General features: G+C 42.3%; 1 protein-coding gene across 1 annotated transcript in view; it reads left to right on the top strand.

The window, feature by feature from the left end:
- Nucleotides 1-17,661, top strand: part of LOC106139086 (kinase D-interacting substrate of 220 kDa B) — a 41,670-nt gene extending 24,009 nt beyond the window's left edge. The window contains exons 11-26 of the mRNA XM_060944421.1: nucleotides 494-631; nucleotides 1,592-1,762; nucleotides 2,263-2,379; nucleotides 2,585-2,786; nucleotides 4,293-4,472; nucleotides 5,511-5,705; nucleotides 5,947-6,229; nucleotides 6,405-6,570; nucleotides 7,048-7,226; nucleotides 7,891-8,012; nucleotides 8,475-8,675; nucleotides 10,199-10,363; nucleotides 11,291-11,393; nucleotides 11,627-11,724; nucleotides 12,979-13,072; nucleotides 16,528-17,661. Coding sequence (XP_060800404.1) covers nucleotides 494-631; nucleotides 1,592-1,762; nucleotides 2,263-2,379; nucleotides 2,585-2,786; nucleotides 4,293-4,472; nucleotides 5,511-5,705; nucleotides 5,947-6,229; nucleotides 6,405-6,570; nucleotides 7,048-7,226; nucleotides 7,891-8,012; nucleotides 8,475-8,675; nucleotides 10,199-10,363; nucleotides 11,291-11,393; nucleotides 11,627-11,724; nucleotides 12,979-13,072; nucleotides 16,528-17,252 — 3,139 coding nt within the window. The 3' untranslated portion in view covers nucleotides 17,253-17,661. The remainder of the gene's footprint in view (nucleotides 1-493; nucleotides 632-1,591; nucleotides 1,763-2,262; nucleotides 2,380-2,584; nucleotides 2,787-4,292; nucleotides 4,473-5,510; nucleotides 5,706-5,946; nucleotides 6,230-6,404; nucleotides 6,571-7,047; nucleotides 7,227-7,890; nucleotides 8,013-8,474; nucleotides 8,676-10,198; nucleotides 10,364-11,290; nucleotides 11,394-11,626; nucleotides 11,725-12,978; nucleotides 13,073-16,527) is intronic.
- Nucleotides 17,662-17,942: the final 281 nt, after the last annotated feature.

The following is a 17,942-nucleotide window of genomic DNA, read 5'->3' as shown; positions in this document are numbered from 1 at the left end:
GCAACAAGTGAGTGATGACGTCACACGGACTGTATGGTGGAGCGTGTGGCTGCTCTAGCCGCCATGGCCGGGGCGCCCGCCTGGAAATTGAGAAGTTTGTTTTGAAAGTGATTTTACAGCTACAGCAGATTTAACAGCGGCGCGTTTTCAAACGCGCGTTTGATTTGCCGACTACTATAAAACAGGTTTTACATCAAGCGTTACAAAAATGGCACGTGTTTAAACTGGATTCATATAAAACGTTACTACGTTTCATAAAAAGCGCGCGTCTGAACGCCGCAGTTTTAACGCATGAATCTGAAATCACCCTAAAAGATAAAACGAAACCATTAATTTAGACACAAAATTCTGGAGTTCCTCAACGCAGCCTACCTGTAGTTACGAGTAGCGAAAGAAGAGCACCACTGAATGGGGTAACAGTCCCGAACAGTCTCTGCCATTCGCGCCTTCGGCGGGCACTTGTGACAACCACATTCGTTATTCCGTGTTTCAGATATGAATGGTGGTGGGCTGGCGGCGTGCTGTCGGCCTTAGGACACAAGTTCAATTCCTTGCTGCTGGTGCTTCAAGTCGTGTTCTGCCATCCACCGGGCCCCAACGACCCTAGAGCCTTACCTGCCACGCCTATCAAGTAATTATAACTCTTGAAATTTTTACAACAGTAGTTAGTTGTTTTGTACTCATTTCACAGTTTTACAATAACATGTGTCCGATGAATAGAATAGAATAGAATAGATTTATTTTCAAAATTGGATACAAGGTATCACTTATTGACGTCACATAACTTAAATCTAATTATAACTACTACCGCTTCCAAAGCGCATGTGTAGAAGAAGCGGCGGAACAAACTACACTGCAGCATTTTCATAGGACGTCAATTTACAAATATAGATCTCTTAAATCTAAATCGTGGACGAATGCACATTGTCTACATTAAAAAACATGTATGAATGTAGAACTGATTATGTCAATATGAATATTTCGTCAAATAAAATAAATATAAAATAAAATATGTACATACTGTACAAATTATGTCAAGATCATGTCAAAAATACACAAGCATTTAAGAGGCCATTATGTCCAGCTCGGGCCACACATGTTTATCATTAATATAATCATCCGTGCTGTAATAGGCTTTCCTACAAAGCTCAACTTTAATATACTGTTTGAATTTTCTGTCATTCATTTCAAGAACACTTTTTGGTAATTTATTATAAAATCTTATACAATTAATCAGAAATGATTTCCCTACCTTAGCCAGCCGATGTGCTGGGATCGACAACTTGTAATTGTTCCGCAGTGATCTACTAGTACATTCACCTACTTTTTTGAAAGAGTCTAAGTTTTTCCTAACATGCATGATGTTATCGAATATGTATTGGGAGGGCAAAGTTAAAATATTTAGGTTTTTGAAAAAATCTCTAAGGATGTTTCAAAGAAGTATTCATTAACATACATACATAAATAAATAAACTATCTTTTTTTCGGCACTGATTCACCTATTGTTGGGAAGTCTTTTCATACTAAGTATATCCATTTCAATAGTATAAATAGATCAAAATATTTTAATTGAATTTTATTTATTTTGCAGATTCCACTTCACAGAAGGCATGAAAAGCAGCACTGGACAAGAAGGCGACGCCATGGTTGTCCAGATGTTAAGTTCTCTGGCTGAAGCACTAGAGTGTCAGTACGGCCGCGTGTGTACTAGACTGGCTCGCGCCTTCAGACCCAAGCCCGTGTCCAGCACCTCCAGTTGGAAGTGAGTGTTGTGCCATGGTGTGCAGGATGAGAGTGTCAGTACCACTGCGTGTGCATCAGACTAGGCGTCATTATATCTGTTTCATAGGGAAACTTTAGAAACCCACGGATGCCGTTCTACCTACAAGGGGATGGAGACACCGAATCAAGAAGTACTCCTGGCCTCTCATCGTCATGACGTTGGATTGATAGTAATAGGGTCGTAGATAAAGATGAATTACGATACGCCGATCTACCTCTCATCTGCAGTCACAAAATTTTATTAATGAATGTGAATAAATGCATATAATGCACCACCCGTACATCCATCTCAGTTTGGTTCAAAGGTTCGACTGGTAGAGAATGCTTTGTGGCATTATGTCCACCTGTTGTACATTTTACGCGCATAAAGTTTAAATAAATAAATAAATATATATTTATTTTATGTTAGCTAATAATATTTGCTTAGGGTTGTAGATCGGTAAAACTGTGTACTGTACTTATTCCTTGATTAATTAACAGATGGCGCCGCATGTGCTGCATCCCGCACATTGTGACGTTCGAGTTGTGCTTCATCTGCGCCGTGGTCGGGTTGTGTGTGCTCGTGCTGTTCCTCACGGACAAGGAGTATGATCAGCAGTAAGTAGTGCCAACTAACGTCATTACGTTAGTTGTAACTAATAAACTACGTGATTTAAATATTTCATTTGACAGATATTGTTATACATGCAGTGTTATGCTTTTGATCTTCTGACGCAACAATGCGTCCTAACTTATCGCTTTAAGTGTAGTTAACAATCACAGATCTAAGCAATCATACAAATGTAAACCCCACTTGTTCCAGGCGTCGCGACGTTCAGCAAGGACTGCTAGTAGGCGCTAGCGCCGTGGCCGGCGTGGCGTTGCTCGCCAACATGTACACGCTGGCGCGCGTGCTCGCCGCGCTGGCGCTGCCGCCGCGCGCGCGGCTGCAGCGGGCCACGCGCCGCCGGAGGGACGCCGCCACGCTCGCGCTGCGGCCGGAGGTGCAGGCCTTGACGCGCATGGTGAGCTCGCTGTGTGTGTCAGGTAGCTCGCCAACATGTACACGCGGCTGCTGCGAGCCACGCGCCGCCGGAGGGACGCCGCCACGCTCGCGCTGCGGCCGGAGGTGCAGGCCTTGACGCGCATGGTGAGCTCGCTGTGTGTGTCAGGTAGCTCGCCAACATGTACACGCGGCTGCTGCGAGCCACGCGCCGCCGGAGGGACGCCGCCACGCTCGCGCTGCGGCCGGAGGTGCAGGCCTTGACGCGCATGGTGAGCTCGCTGTGTGTGTCAGGTAGCTCGCCAACATGTACACGCGGCTGCTGCGAGCCACGCGCCGCCGGAGGGACGCCGCCACGCTCGCGCTGCGGCCGGAGGTGCAGGCCTTGACGCGCATGGTGAGCTCGCTGTGTGTGTCAGGTAGCTCGCCAACATGTACACGCGGCTGCTGCGAGCCACGCGCCGCCGGAGGGACGCCGCCACGCTCGCGCTGCGGCCGGAGGTGCAGGCCTTGACGCGCATGGTGAGCTCGCTGTGTGTGTCAGGTAGCTCGCCAACATGTACACGCGGCTGCTGCGAGCCACGCGCCGCCGGAGGGACGCCGCCACGCTCGCGCTGCGGCCGGAGGTGCAGGCCTTGACGCGCATGGTGAGCTCGCTGTGTGTGTCAGGTAGCTCGCCAACATGTACACGCGGCTGCTGCGAGCCACGCGCCGCCGGAGGGACGCCGCCACGCTCGCGCTGCGGCCGGAGGTGCAGGCCTTGACGCGCATGGTGAGCTCGCTGTGTGTGTCAGGTAGCTCGCCAACATGTACACGCGGCTGCTGCGAGCCACGCGCCGCCGGAGGGACGCCGCCACGCTCGCGCTGCGGCCGGAGGTGCAGGCCTTGACGCGCATGGTGAGCTCGCTGTGTGTGTCAGGTAGCTCGCCAACATGTACACGCGGCTGCTGCGAGCCACGCGCCGCCGGAGGGACGCCGCCACGCTCGCGCTGCGGCCGGAGGTGCAGGCCTTGACGCGCATGGTGAGCTCGCTGTGTGTGTCAGGTAGCTCGCCAACATGTACACGCGGCTGCTGCGAGCCACGCGCCGCCGGAGGGACGCCGCCACGCTCGCGCTGCGGCCGGAGGTGCAGGCCTTGACGCGCATGGTGAGCTCGCTGTGTGTGTCAGGTAGCTCGCCAACATGTACACGCGGCTGCTGCGAGCCACGCGCCGCCGGAGGGACGCCGCCACGCTCGCGCTGCGGCCGGAGGTGCAGGCCTTGACGCGCATGGTGAGCTCGCTGTGTGTGTCAGGTAGCTCGCCAACATGTACACGCGGCTGCTGCGAGCCACGCGCCGCCGGAGGGACGCCGCCACGCTCGCGCTGCGGCCGGAGGTGCAGGCCTTGACGCGCATGGTGAGCTCGCTGTGTGTGTCAGGTAGCTCGCCAACATGTACACGCGGGCACTGCCGTTAGTTAATTTACTTTCAACCGCATATTTGCAACCTTTACTTTCTTAAAATGCTTATGGGCTAAACAAATTGCAGGTATCCTGCCTAGACGCGTTCACTGGCCAACAAACTCGTCTAGTGGTGGTCGTCGACGCCCTGGACAGCTGCGAACAAGAGAAAGTTCTGGCACTCCTCAACGCGGTCCATGCTCTGTGTTCCGACCCGAAGAGTCCATTTATACTACTGCTGGCTATCGACCCTCACATCATAAGCAAGGTCGGTATTATGTTGGACAGTTTAAAAGTGTAGTACGATTTACGAGCATACAGAAAATTAAATACGAGCGTCGGTGGTCAAACGGTTAGGCTTAAATGCGGGTACAGGTTCAATTCCTGCCTCGGCCATGTACCAGTAACTCTTTTTTTTTTGTTATGTTCATTAATGCTAACCGATACTCTTACGGTAACAGAAAATATTGTCAGGAAACCAGCTCATTAGAGAGTTAGGTTCCCCTGCAATTCGAGTCTGAATAGATATATAGAATTTAAAAAGTAGTTGCGAAAGACATCATTGCTTATTCTTTCGATTGTGTTCTAAAAAGATAGATCTATTTACATCTCATAGAAATAAGTATGTTTTGAACATATGAAAATTAATGGAAATCAAGATTACTATTAAAATATTAACGTATGTGCAGGTTGCTTGGATGGAGGTTAGTCTACGCATCATGTTTGTTGGTGTTGTGCAATCAACCTGTACAAATTTGTTTTTATTATTTCATTCCTTGAGTTATTAGCTCCTTCTATAATTTTGTCAAAAATATCTTTAATTTTTCTCGCGATATAGTTCAAATCTGTTCACAATAATTTCGTTAATTTTACGAAATGGTCAAATCATGAATATTTACAGTTTATAATTGACAATATTATAGAGATCCAGTGAAGTTGAGTTGAGTTGACAACGAAGAGGAACTCGTAATTTCATCGTGATTATCCCCCACAAAATATTTTATCAAGTATTTACTATTACTTGTTACTTGCATGAATATACAGTATTATGATAAATTCAAATACTGCCAGTGTATATTTATTCCTTTGAATGTTTTGTCAATTTGATGCCTTTAGCATGCATTTTATTGTATTTTTTAAGTGCAGCACTTTTCAATATTTTGTGGTACATTTTAATACATTATAAAAAGATGTCTGTCTGATTTGAAGAAGGCAGTGTTTGTGTCAAAAAACTGGAATATTTTCTTTATGACGTGACTATTATTTTTATTTGTAAATTGTACGTTTTAACCATTAAACTTCATAGGCCGTGGAGATAAACAGTCGCCGAGCATTCTCTGAGAGTAACATTGGTGGCTGGGACTACCTCCGCAATATGGTGCAGCTTCCCTTCTACCTCCAAAACTCAGCACTTCGGCGGGTGAAGACTGCGCAGTCGACAGCCGCTAGGCGCATGCAGAACTTCACTGCGGACGAGTTTGGCGCTTCGCTACAAAGATCTGTAAGTGTAAACGTGTGATCTGTGAGTTACTCACCAAACGTCCTAAATAGAAGTTAATTAGTGGACTACAGTACAATACCACCACAACACATCCCGTCTCATCCTCCTGGCATTTGTACCAGATGTACCTACTAGAGATTGGATTTACAAATAGCCATGTTACTTTAGTCATGGAACATCTTATTCACTTAAAACAACTTTGTTGATTTTGATGACTTAATTATTTGAAACATTCCACTAGGTATCCGCCCGCCGCTTGTCATCGACATCCGAACTGATGTCGAGTCAAGAGCGCATAAAGAACCAGCCGAACAAGGATCCCAGCGGCGGGGGCGGGGCTGCGGCGGCCCGGGCGCGGAGACTCCGCCCCTCGGACTCCCTAGCTTCGTCCGTGGCGTCCGGGCTCCATAGAGCGGTGCCCACGGGCGCCGCTGACTTGGGGAGGGTGCTGCTAACGGACGACTACTTCAGCGATGTCAACCCGAGAAGCATGCGGAGATTGATGAACGTGCTATATGTTACTGGTGAGTAATACTCATTTTTCATCCTCGCTGGAATTTCAGGGAATCCTGTCTTTGTGCACCCCTAGACCACATAACAAACTTGCATGGCAAATTTCAAATCTCTGGACCTAGCACTTTGGGTTGTGCGTACTCTTTTATATATTGAGAAGAAGATAAAAACACAATGTCTTTTCAGGTCGTTTACTGAAAGCGTTCCAAATAGAGTTCAGCTGGTACCAGCTCGCGTCCTGGGTGAACATGACGGAGCAGTGGCCGTTCCGCACCTCCTGGATCATCTACCATCACGAGACCTACGAGGATCATATTGATGACTCCACTTCGCTTAAACATATCTATGAGAAGTAAGTACTTGTCCCAAAAAATATTGGGTCTTTGAACAATCAAAATACTTCTGTGTAGGAGAATTAAAGGAGACTTGATGTTATTTTTCCTTATATTCAAAATCCGTTCTGTACATACATATATTTATATAGTCACGTCTATAACCCTTGAGGGGTAGACAGAGCCAATAGTCTTGAAAAGACTGAATTTTTAATCCTTTGAAATAACAACTACGCCAACGCTAACCTCATTCGATTCATATTATGTATGAATCCCATCCTAATGTACACAATATGAAATCCAGTGGACTTAAAAAGAACTTTAAAGCACCATAGCATGCATATTGCTCGGTTCATGTGTATGTCTTTAGGTTTTAAGGTCTTAAAGACTTATTAATTAAACGAGTTATTAAAAGGCATTCTTCAAGATTAAGAAAAATGCTATTTTTGACCAGTTTCCTTAATGTAGTTTTGTGATCTATTCACATTGTTTGTCAGAGTAAAGCCTCAAATAAGCAGCATTCGCGAAGCAAGCACTCTAATGGAGCTGGACCGCGACGAACGCAAGCTGGAAGTGTTTCTCAGCTTCCACCGCAGCACGCTCACCGCCGCAGACCTCAAGATATTCCTGCCCTTCACCATCAACCTGGACCCGTACATCAAGAAGGTGATCAAAGGTAAAGTGATATTCAAACTACCTGTAGAATGTTCTAGAAGTGTATCTCAGCTTCCACCGCAGCGCCATCACGGTCGCAGACCTCAAGATATTCCTGTCCTTCGCCATGGACTCAATATCATTATTGGTATAATTTCACATTGCATGGTTGCCAAAAAACTCTTTCTTTCTTTCATGTATTTGTTATCAGCATTACCCGACGTAACTTAATTACTAATATTTAAAATATCCTTTAAGTACTAATATTTAAGTGAAAACAGGTTGACTTAGCAAATATACATGGAGAGTGTGGAGGGAAAGGTTGGAGTGGGAAGACCTAGACGAACATATCTTGATCAAATTAAGGATGTCCTGGTAAAGGGTCAGGTCAAAAGTACCCGAAACCGCCGAGCTTGCATGAAGAGAGTTATGAATGTGGATGAAGCGAAAGAAATATGCATAGATCGTGGCAAGTGGAAAGAGGTAGTGTCTGCCTACCCCTCCGGGAAAGAGGCGTGATTTTATGTATGTATGTATGTATGTATGTACTAATATTTAAAACTGTCAATTATATTCTTAGTATCATACTTTTGCCTGCTACTTTACTATTCGCACAATATGTTCGGCTTCATTATAAAGTACTATTAACTGTAAGATTATTATATTTTTCCAATTTATACCTGTAGAAGACCAGCTGCAATCTGGCGCAGAGGAAGAGGCAGTGGTATCGAACGCCATGCCGTGGGGCGCATCACCACACGGGGCGCACCAAAGGCATCCCCACTCTAAATTGTTCCCCAGGAAGCATGTGAGTTGATGAATTTTATTATTCTCACCAGAAACTGTATGTTTTTATGTAGATTAGAGCTTGCCTGAAAAAAGTTATAAATGAAGATGAAGCGAAAGAAGTATGCAGGGATTGTGGCAAGTGAAAAGATGTAGTCTTAGCCTACCCCTTCGGGAAAGAGGCTTGATTTATGTATGTATGTATGTCATCAGAAGTGAGAGGCAATGATTTTAACGCTATGCCTTGTGACGTGGAATTAATTTTGAAATAAAGTACTATAAAAAACAGACGTATCAGAGTAAGGGGATTCCTACAGAAAATTAATGAATTTTGACAGACCTTTTGACCTGTAGAATTATACATTTTTATATATATTGCGTTTTAGTTCTCATTGGATATGTAATATGTATGAAAAGCCATACTAGTATTATTGTATTTTTAAGTAAAAGCTAGTTAGGTTACATAATTTGATCACAATTGCAGCGTTCGTCACCACCCAGCTCTTCATCGCTGCCAGCTAACACGGTGGGTGCCGTGGGTCCCGTGGGTCCCGGCGGGGCACCGCTGTGGGTGGGGTGGGCCAACACGGGCCCCGGGTTCATGCCCGCCGTGCCCACACAGCAACCGCAGCCGTATCAACAGACCAATCCATACAATATGCTGAGGATGGCTTTTCCGGGTTTGGTACGTAGTTTGATATGTTTTATATTACGTAAGAGTTATTGTTCATTTATATCGTTATAATATCCGCGAATTTCATAACATAATATGACGAGATATTTTTTAATGATGTAAATCGTTTTGAGGCTTTGTGCAATTTTCGTCTTGTAGGCAATGGGTTAGCGACCTGTCACTATTTGAATCTCAATTCCAGCATCATTCGACCGAACGTGGCATTTCAGTGTTTTCAAGAATGTTGGCCGTGTCTACCCCGCAAGGGATATATACGAGGGTCAAACTGAAACTTTTTAGAAAATCAAAATTCTACTATAATATTAGTTTTATTATATCTTTTCAAAATAGTGTCCCTTTACGTCAATACATCGCTGCATCCGATGGAACCATTGGGAGAAGCACCTTGCCCACTCTTCCTTAGGTGTCTCTTCGACGGCCCTTTCAAACGCAGCGACTGCTTCCTCAGCGTTCACAAAACGTTTACCGCGAAGTTTTTCTTTTATTTTGGGGAATAAATAGAAATCACAAGGTGCAAGGTCGGGGCTGTATGGCGGGTGACACAGTAATTCCACATTTGATGTCTCTAAAAAGTCGATGGTTCGCCTGGCGGTGTGCTCCGAGGCGTTGTCGTGACGAAGGAGGATTCTGCTGCGAGGTCGTTTCTCCCGAACTTTTTCAAAGTGGCAAACAAATATTGGTGTACCACTCTGCATTAACTGTTTTTTGATCCTCTAAAACAATTGTTGCGTAATGGCCTGTCCTTCCGAAGAACGAAGCCACCATCTTTTTTCCCACACTTCGACCTCTCTTCACTTTTGTTGGCAACTCCTCGAACGGAAACACCCACTGGGCCGACTGCCTTTTAGTTTCTGGATCATAACAATAAATCCAGCTTTCGTCACCCGTATGTATGTCGAATACGGCATTTGAGTCACCTCCGTTAAATTTTTCAATCATATCACGGCACCAATTAATACGACAGAGTTTTTGGGCTCCAGTCAAATTATGGGGTATCCACCGGGCACAGCTTCATGACCTCTAAATGTTCATGGAGGATTTTATGGATTTGGCTCATACCAACGCTTAGACTTGTCCGAATCTGCTGATAGGTAACTCTTTTGTCAGCCTCTATCATACGCCGCACAACACTGATGTTTTCTTCAGTCGTCGCCGTAGAAGGCGGACGGCCTCACGCAGATCATCGGACAAATTCATTGAACCAGTTGTAAACAGTGGCACGAGATGGGGCTTCATTATGAAAGGCCAACTTACACCGAAAGTCTTAAAAAATCATTGCACGAAAATTTTCTCGCGTTAAATTCATATTTTTGGCACGAATTATTTTCACTTTGCCGCCAAATTGCGAAAATAATGACAATTGAATGAAATTTTTACTCATTATTATTATTGCTAAAGAGTTCCAATTTTGAAATCCGAATTCATTTTTTTATTATATGAATAACAAATGGCCAGTTCTTAAAACTTTCAGTGTTGCCCTCGTACATGACTATATGTATGTATGTCTGAAACAGAGTGACCCGTCCAACATCCGGCTCTCGCAGCTGAGCGTGGACGAGATGTGCGGCGTGGCGCGGCAGGCGCTGGGCGGCGCGGGGCAGCTGGCCAGCGCGGCGCTGCGCCGCCAGCACGTGTGCGGGCTGGCGCTCGCCGTGTGTCGGCTGGCGGACCTGCAGCCGGTGACTATATACTCATACTAGCTGTGCCCGCGACTTCCTCCGCGTGAAATAGTTATTTTGGGCATCATTGAAGCCCTCCAGGATGAATAATTTTCCCCGTTTTTTTTTTTCATATTTTTAATTATTTCTTTGCTACTAATAGTTGCAGCGTGATGTTATATAGCCTAAAGCCTTTCTCGATAAATGGTATATTCAACGCAAAAATATTTTTTTGAATTTAAACTAGTAGTTCCTGAGATTAGCGCATTTAAACAAACAAACTCTTCAGCTTTATAATATTAGTATAGACGAGTACTGCGGCCCACCACTAGAAAGTAAAACGGCGATAGCTTTTCGCGAGATTATAACGGCGTCGCGCGCGTGCTATGTATACGGCAGCAGCAAAGAAATGTGACCTGTCTGCGATACATATATTGTAATCCTCCGAAAATTTTCATCATATTATTTAACTAGCGGCCTTCGCCCGTGGTACATATTGCGCTTTGAGAGTACGTGTTCTGGTATACGTGCTATAGTTAACAATATCATTTCTACGTTTATAAAATAAATATTAAGGCCTTAAAGAAATTTTACATAATCTTAATATTTTTAATTCATGGTTTATAAAATAAATATTAAGGCCTTAAAGAAATTTTACATAATCTTAATATTTTTAATTCATGATTAGTTCAGTATTGCCGAAGAGTAGCCCTTACATGTAATTAAAGTTACCAATTTTACCTCTACATAAAATTAGTGTAGATATAGCCAAGAGAATGAATACCCTATAATTTAGGCAAAAGTCCGAACGTGTATTTATTCTTTAAAAGACACACAAGAAAAATATTTTTAAAAGAAGTTTCATCTCTTTTTTTATATGTCAATCAACTCCACATATTCTTATAAATTCATTTAAGTAGTAAAAAAATTATAAAACTTTATTTTTAGATTCTGGATCTACCGTTTGGCGATTGGGAGCTTTTCAAGCTGCTTATTACAAATCTCCGGGAATTAGAAGCCAACATGCCGACGAGCGCACCCACCGTTACAGGTAATTTTGATGTCAGCCATGAGTGACTGAATGTTCTTGCAACACAACACGATATAATCTGCCAGAGTTTCTCAATCTCACAATTGAAAAACTGTGGGTTACTGAAAGAAATTTGGTCGCTGTGTTGCGCACGCGTCGACATTACCCAATTTGACATTTGAGGTCACGTCGCAATCAGATATGTCACCCAAAATTATGCAGCATAAAACATCATAAGAATGTTTCTTCCACAGTGATATCAGACAAGGCGGCCGAAACGGAACCGGATAGCGTGAAGCCCAGGGCGCAACTGGAGCACCAACGCAGCAGACCTTCCAATGTGGAGAAACAGGTACCTTTCCTTAAATAAAACACTTACTCTGCGTTTACGAACAAACTAAATTTGATAAAAAGAAAAATATAAGAAAATCTAATTGCATAGAAATTATTTAAACTTTGTGGCATAGACAATAATTATGCTGATCGTTTTACCGTACCAAATATTTAAGTACAAGAAATTGATGATGTAATAAAATATCCCTATTATAAAAGTTATAGTCTGTCTTTTTATAGTATTTAAATCTTCTCATAACTAGTTATAAGTATGATTAATTTCATTATTGACACAATAAAATTTTACAGCCTTACGCGGAATATCAGGTGATTATTATAGCAACATGTAGTTTACAAAATAAAAGGAATTAGAATTTTGCATGGAAGTCTTAAAAATATTTTTCAAATGAAAAAATCCTAGATAGAATAGAATAAACAGCTTATAGCGGTTAGAAAAATTTAAATTAAGGTGTATTTTCATTTTTAATTTCGCTGGCTTTCAAAGTAACTTAATTCGACAATTTCAAAGGCCTTTACTCTGTATGAGGTGCTAGAAAAGAAGAACAAGTATTTTATGTCTGGACTCTGTAAATTAATATTTGCCAATTTATGTTTTACCTTTGAAAAATTTGCTAATTGGTAAATTGTAGTTGTTGATCTCTATTTAAAAAGATTTTTTTATATCCTTGACTTAATTTTACATGTAGATGTTAAATGCTTTGCTATTTATATATTTATGCGCCTCTCAATAATAGTCTTTGACGTATGAAACCGTGTCTTTTAGCACAAGCACATATTTTATCATAGGCACTACAATTGCATGAAAAAATCTATTAACTTCTCCCCTAACCAGGTATAATATCAGTTTATAGAATTCCGTAGAAAGTTGCAAAATTAACGCGGATAAAATAAGTTCTCACTCAAACAACATACTTATAAAAGTAGAAGGTACATTTAACTTACTTTTAACTTTTTAAAAAACTAAAACATATATTTAAACTATACATTGGTACAAAAAATCTCTCATCTCTTTACCGGAGGGGTAGGTAGAAACTATTACATTTTGTATTTTATTATAAAGTCGCCCAGCTACCAAACTTGACGTACAATTGTGGAATAACTTAATATTTTTATTTCTTAACTTAACGTGTAGTTTTTCTGAGGAGATAAACTTTCTACTCTCGATGATCCTCCTTCGCACCACACATGCACTACATGAAGGTGGTATAATTTTCTATGTCGCCCAGTCTCCATGACCATTTGTGTTACACAGGTGACGTTAGAGGAGCAGATGATCTGCGGCGCCCTGCAGACCCTGAACGAAGAGGCCATGGAGGACGTGCTGCAGTCGGAGCCCCCGCCCCCAGGTGAGCCGCACCTGCGCACCATCCGCGAGCACCCCCCGTCCCCCTCCCCGCCCGCCTCCCCGCCGCCTGCCCGCCCCGCACCCACACCTAACGAAACCTCCGACCAGCGGGATCATGTAGTCCTCAACTTGGGCGACGATGTTTTTCTATGATTGAACCCTACTTTTAATTAATTTGTTTCTTCAAACTAGGCGATTATATTTTCGTTTTTTTTTAAATTTAATATTAATCGTTGTCTCATGAAATATCTGGTATAATTTTATAGTGATAAGTTAACCTTCCAGATTAGAAATGCCCAAAAATACTTATTCGGTTAATTCTTTGCATATTCAGTTGAAAAAAGGTTTTCTTGAAATTAAACGATTTTGATATTTATTTATATTACTGTGAAATTTTCAACTACGTAGGCAATATTTTTGTCAATTATAAAAGACACTAGTATAATTCATTTGTCAAATTTTGGGAAGCTGAAGGCTATTATGAAAGGAAATTATTTATGAATAGTTGTACTCGTTACATCTGAGATAAATCTCATATTTTCCAAAAATGTATTGTCACTTGTTAAGGATCACATCAAATAACACAGCAAGGAGATAGTATTTTATAAATTTTAGTGAACTTTTAAAAATGTTGTTTCTTCCATTCGAGTATCATTACATTGCACTGAATATACATAAATATAATCCCTTATTAAAAATTTTGATTTTAATTTGGATTATTACGTCAGTATTTACTATAAAAAGATGTACTTAGACTTTCTATTTGTAAGAGTTTAGATATTAAGAAGAAAAGTATTCTTTACCTAGTAAAAATGTTACTTTTTCCAACCACCTCCATTTTTCTGCAAGACAGGGTGTTGGGACAAGTAAAGTTCCTATGTTTGTATTCATCTAAGAGTTTAAGCTGTGTTTTGATACATATCACCAATTATTAAAAGACACTAGTTTGTAGGTAGTATAAGTACAAGTCTAGCGCTAAGCTGGGACTGTTCTTGTCAGAGGTGTGAGTAATTAATACATATTATTATTGAACATTGTGACACCATTATTTTTATCTTAGGTCGAGGCTAGATATATATATATATATATATATACAGGGTGACATTTAAAATAACTGCATCCTTTTAAACAAAGACTACACCCATGCTTCTGAGCTGTTTGAGCCTATTTTTATTTAAATTAAACGTCATCATTTTCACATTTAAAAAACCCTCAAAAACTACGTCACACGCTTTATTAAAGACCAATACTACAAAAATAAATTAAAACTAAACATGTAAATAAATGTCTGAAAAATAAATTATTTTTCTAGTATCAAGATCAAGTAAAATACAGAGTTGTCGAGATCGCTCAGCTAAATGAATAGGCTATTTGACAAAGTTCTAAAAACTATCTTAGGGTATTTATTTGTTTATAAGGAGCCCTACAAAAATACTTTTCTGCCTTTATTACAGCTCTTTTATTAAAAAATCGAAAAAGAAAATGAAATATTCAAATATGCCGCCCAAACGCGACTTTTAGCAATATGGCGGCCATGGTATGCAGTGACAAATTTCGTGTAAATATCATACAAAGCTTGTTGGTGTTTCGAAAAGTTTTGATTTTCTCTTGTTTTATTTAACTTGTGTCACGTCATATGTGTAAAAATTATTAAAATGAGTTCCTATAAATGTTGTGCAGTGCCTCAATGCACTAATACAACAATAAAATCTCCTACGAAACTGTTTTTTTCTATGCCGATGGATTTGAATATTCGCAAGAAGTGGTTTCAGATCATGATCTAAGATCAGTGGTTACCAAGATATACTTAGATACATTGATGTTTTCACATTCCTCAGTTCGGCAGCATAGAAATCTGGATTGTCTTTGAAGAAGACAATCCAGATTTCTTCTGCCAACCATTATTGCGTCCACTTTTGGTAGGTTTCGACTGTCAGCTTTCGCGGAATTGGTTTCCATTATTAAATACCTATTTTATCTGAGTAATCCTGAGCGATCAAACACTTATAAAATCTTGAAAAATAATAGCGAACACTAAGGAACGGTACGATCCACAGTCTGTTTATGGATAATTGACGTCATAATAGAAATAGCCAATCACGTTCGTTTTTAGTCACGTGACAGCCGCATATAAAAACCTAATTTTCTGAGACGGATTTTGTATAAATAATGCAATATTTTTATCTCGCGTTATTACAAATCGCTCCAAAAAAGTAATATTAAGACTGATGACATAAAAGAAATGTATATTTTTAATACAGTCAAATAGCCTATTGTATCGTTGACCTCTGAATCTTACGCGTCGCTTTTCCGCCGCCCGGGGTGATATGACGTATTTAGGATCGTGGATTTTGTTACTTTTATTTTTTTCGTACTTTCTGAAATATGAACCGATATTTTTCTTTTAACGTTTTTAATATCCTTTAGATGAGTACACTTAACAGTTAAATTTATGCAGTTGAATTAAAAGTCACCATGTATATGTCGAGGCTAGCCAAAGGCAGCTTCCAACTAAGCGCTAGTAGTCAATATGGAGCATTCCATTTATTTTTATAATAGAATGTACTTATTTGTTTTATACCGACGAATTTATTTAAAACAGCTGCCAATAAAGTGCCATCATTGCAAAAGTTATAATCAAATAGGGAGAAGTAAAAATTCATATTATTATATACCTACTTTAAATAATTTACGGAACTTTACCTATTGCATATCAGAGCGCTATGTAAAAGTTTTGAATTTTTTATAGCTAAATTTTAATATTTTCATAAATATAATATTAATCTCGGGAAGGTTAAGTATGAGTAAAGTTCCATTTATATACAGTTCTATTAGATAGATATTTTATTTTACCATTGTTAATAAATGATCATATCATTGATTGTATTAATTAATGGAAATATGACAGGAAACAAAGGTATTTTATCAGAAGACATTCAAGATTCAATGTATTTTAATTCAATATAATAATGATATTTATTTTCCATAAAACTTAAAGTACAATTTGATGATATTTCTACTTAAAAAAAGCAGATAAGTTGGTAGGACATATTAAATTTATTCATGTTTACCCAGGAGGCCTATTAAGGTCTAAAATGTATAGAAGTTCGTCTTTTACTCGTCGTGGACAAATATTCCAAGCAGTGTGATAATTTTATATTTAGACTAAATACCATTTAGACAAAAAACTATTGGAAGTTTTTGCCGATACTTCATTTGTCATTCCGCGTATTATTTAAAGTTTATACTCCAATGTGGCGTAATAAATATACAAAAATTACTAGTTGTTTGATTTCAGTCCATTCAGGCACACGATCTCCCGTGTAGGTAACGGCGGTGCGCTGCGGTCTCAACCCCGACTTCAGGTGAATTCCCTCCTCCCTTCCCCTCCACCCCCTCCTTAAGCGCATCGATAGGATATCTGGCGACCGCGCCTCACCCGTGCCTCGCTTTCAGACGAGGAGAGCTCGCCGCCCGCCAGCCCGCCCGCGCCGCGCCGCGACGCCATCCTCAAGAGCGGCTCCGTGCGGCGCCGCGACCCTCCCGCCGTCACCTTCAACGTCGAGAACGAGGAGGACTCGGACGACGACGGCCGCCTCGCCTTCACCGCGCGCCCCGGCCGCCGCGCGCGCCCCGCCTCCCTGCTCGGCGAGCTGCCCGGCGCCGCGCCGCTCTCGGCGGAGGACCCCGCCGACGGTAAGCTGCGCTCGCTGCGCCGCACTACAGACATGCTGCGCAAGGTCAGCTCCGCCGAGCGCCTCACGCGGCTCAAGGACAAGATGCTGTCGCGCGACCGCACGCCGCCGCGCTCGGACCCCAGCGACGACGAGTCCGCGCCGCTGGTGTCGCCGCCGGGCGCGCCGGGCCGCGCGGCCTCGTCGCCGGCGTCCCCGGGCGAGGCGCGCGTGCGCGTGGACGCGAGCGGCGGCTCGGGTTCGCCGCGCTCCGACGTCACGGAGCTGGAGTCGCCGCGCGCGGCCGACTTTGACCTGCTGCCGGCCGGCAAGCGCGGCGCGGGGCTGGCGCGGCACGACAGCGGCGGCTCGCTGGCCATGGCGGAGCCCTACACCCTGCGGCTGCTGACGCACGGCACGTCAGACGCGGGCCGCGCGCTGTGGCGGCAGGACGCGCTAGACGCGGGCCCGCCGTGGCCCTGGGACGAACCCGACTCTGCCGTGTGAAGCCGGCCCGTGCCGACCGAAGATCTATCTTTTCGCGTTATGATATACTCGAGAGCACTAAGAAAAAGCGCCCGTTTCATGGCTAATATTAAATAAGCGTATTAAATAAATATAGTAAAAGTTCCTTGATCCGAACGATTTATGGCATGATGACGAAGTGTGACAAAGTCGCCTAATAATTAGGTAACCGCTTTTGACAAGCTTTCACTTTAACAATAAGGAGTAGGAGTTACAGTAAAGTTTTTTGAATTCTGACCGTAGAATCATCACTTCAGAAATTGTAGTAACAAATGTAGATAGGTACTTAATTTCAGAGAAGACATCAAGGATTATTGTGCATTTAAACAAAATGACTATATCCAGGATTGTGATATTATAATCATAAGTATATTACAATATATTTTGTTCCCGATAATAGACCTTTTATTTTAATTTTATACCCTCTCTATCTCACATTTCCGATGCAAATGATTGTCACCTTCGGCCAATAGTAACAAATCAGGCCCAACATTCAGTTACGCTGATCAATCGCTGTTCCTTCAGGTCTTCTTTAAAGACCGGAATTAACATATTTGCCAACCAGTATCATCATTATCCTCCTGGCGTTAGTCCCGGATGCTCACCTCTGGAGAGGAGCCTGCAGGATGTACTGACCACCATTCTGGATTGAGTAAATTGTGCGTTTAACAC

The sequence above is a fragment of the Amyelois transitella genome, chromosome 5, assembly GCF_032362555.1.
Source record: "Amyelois transitella isolate CPQ chromosome 5, ilAmyTran1.1, whole genome shotgun sequence".
NCBI classification, from domain to species: Eukaryota; Metazoa; Arthropoda; class Insecta; order Lepidoptera; family Pyralidae; genus Amyelois; species Amyelois transitella.
This window is presented reverse-complemented; position numbering and strand designations above follow the sequence as displayed.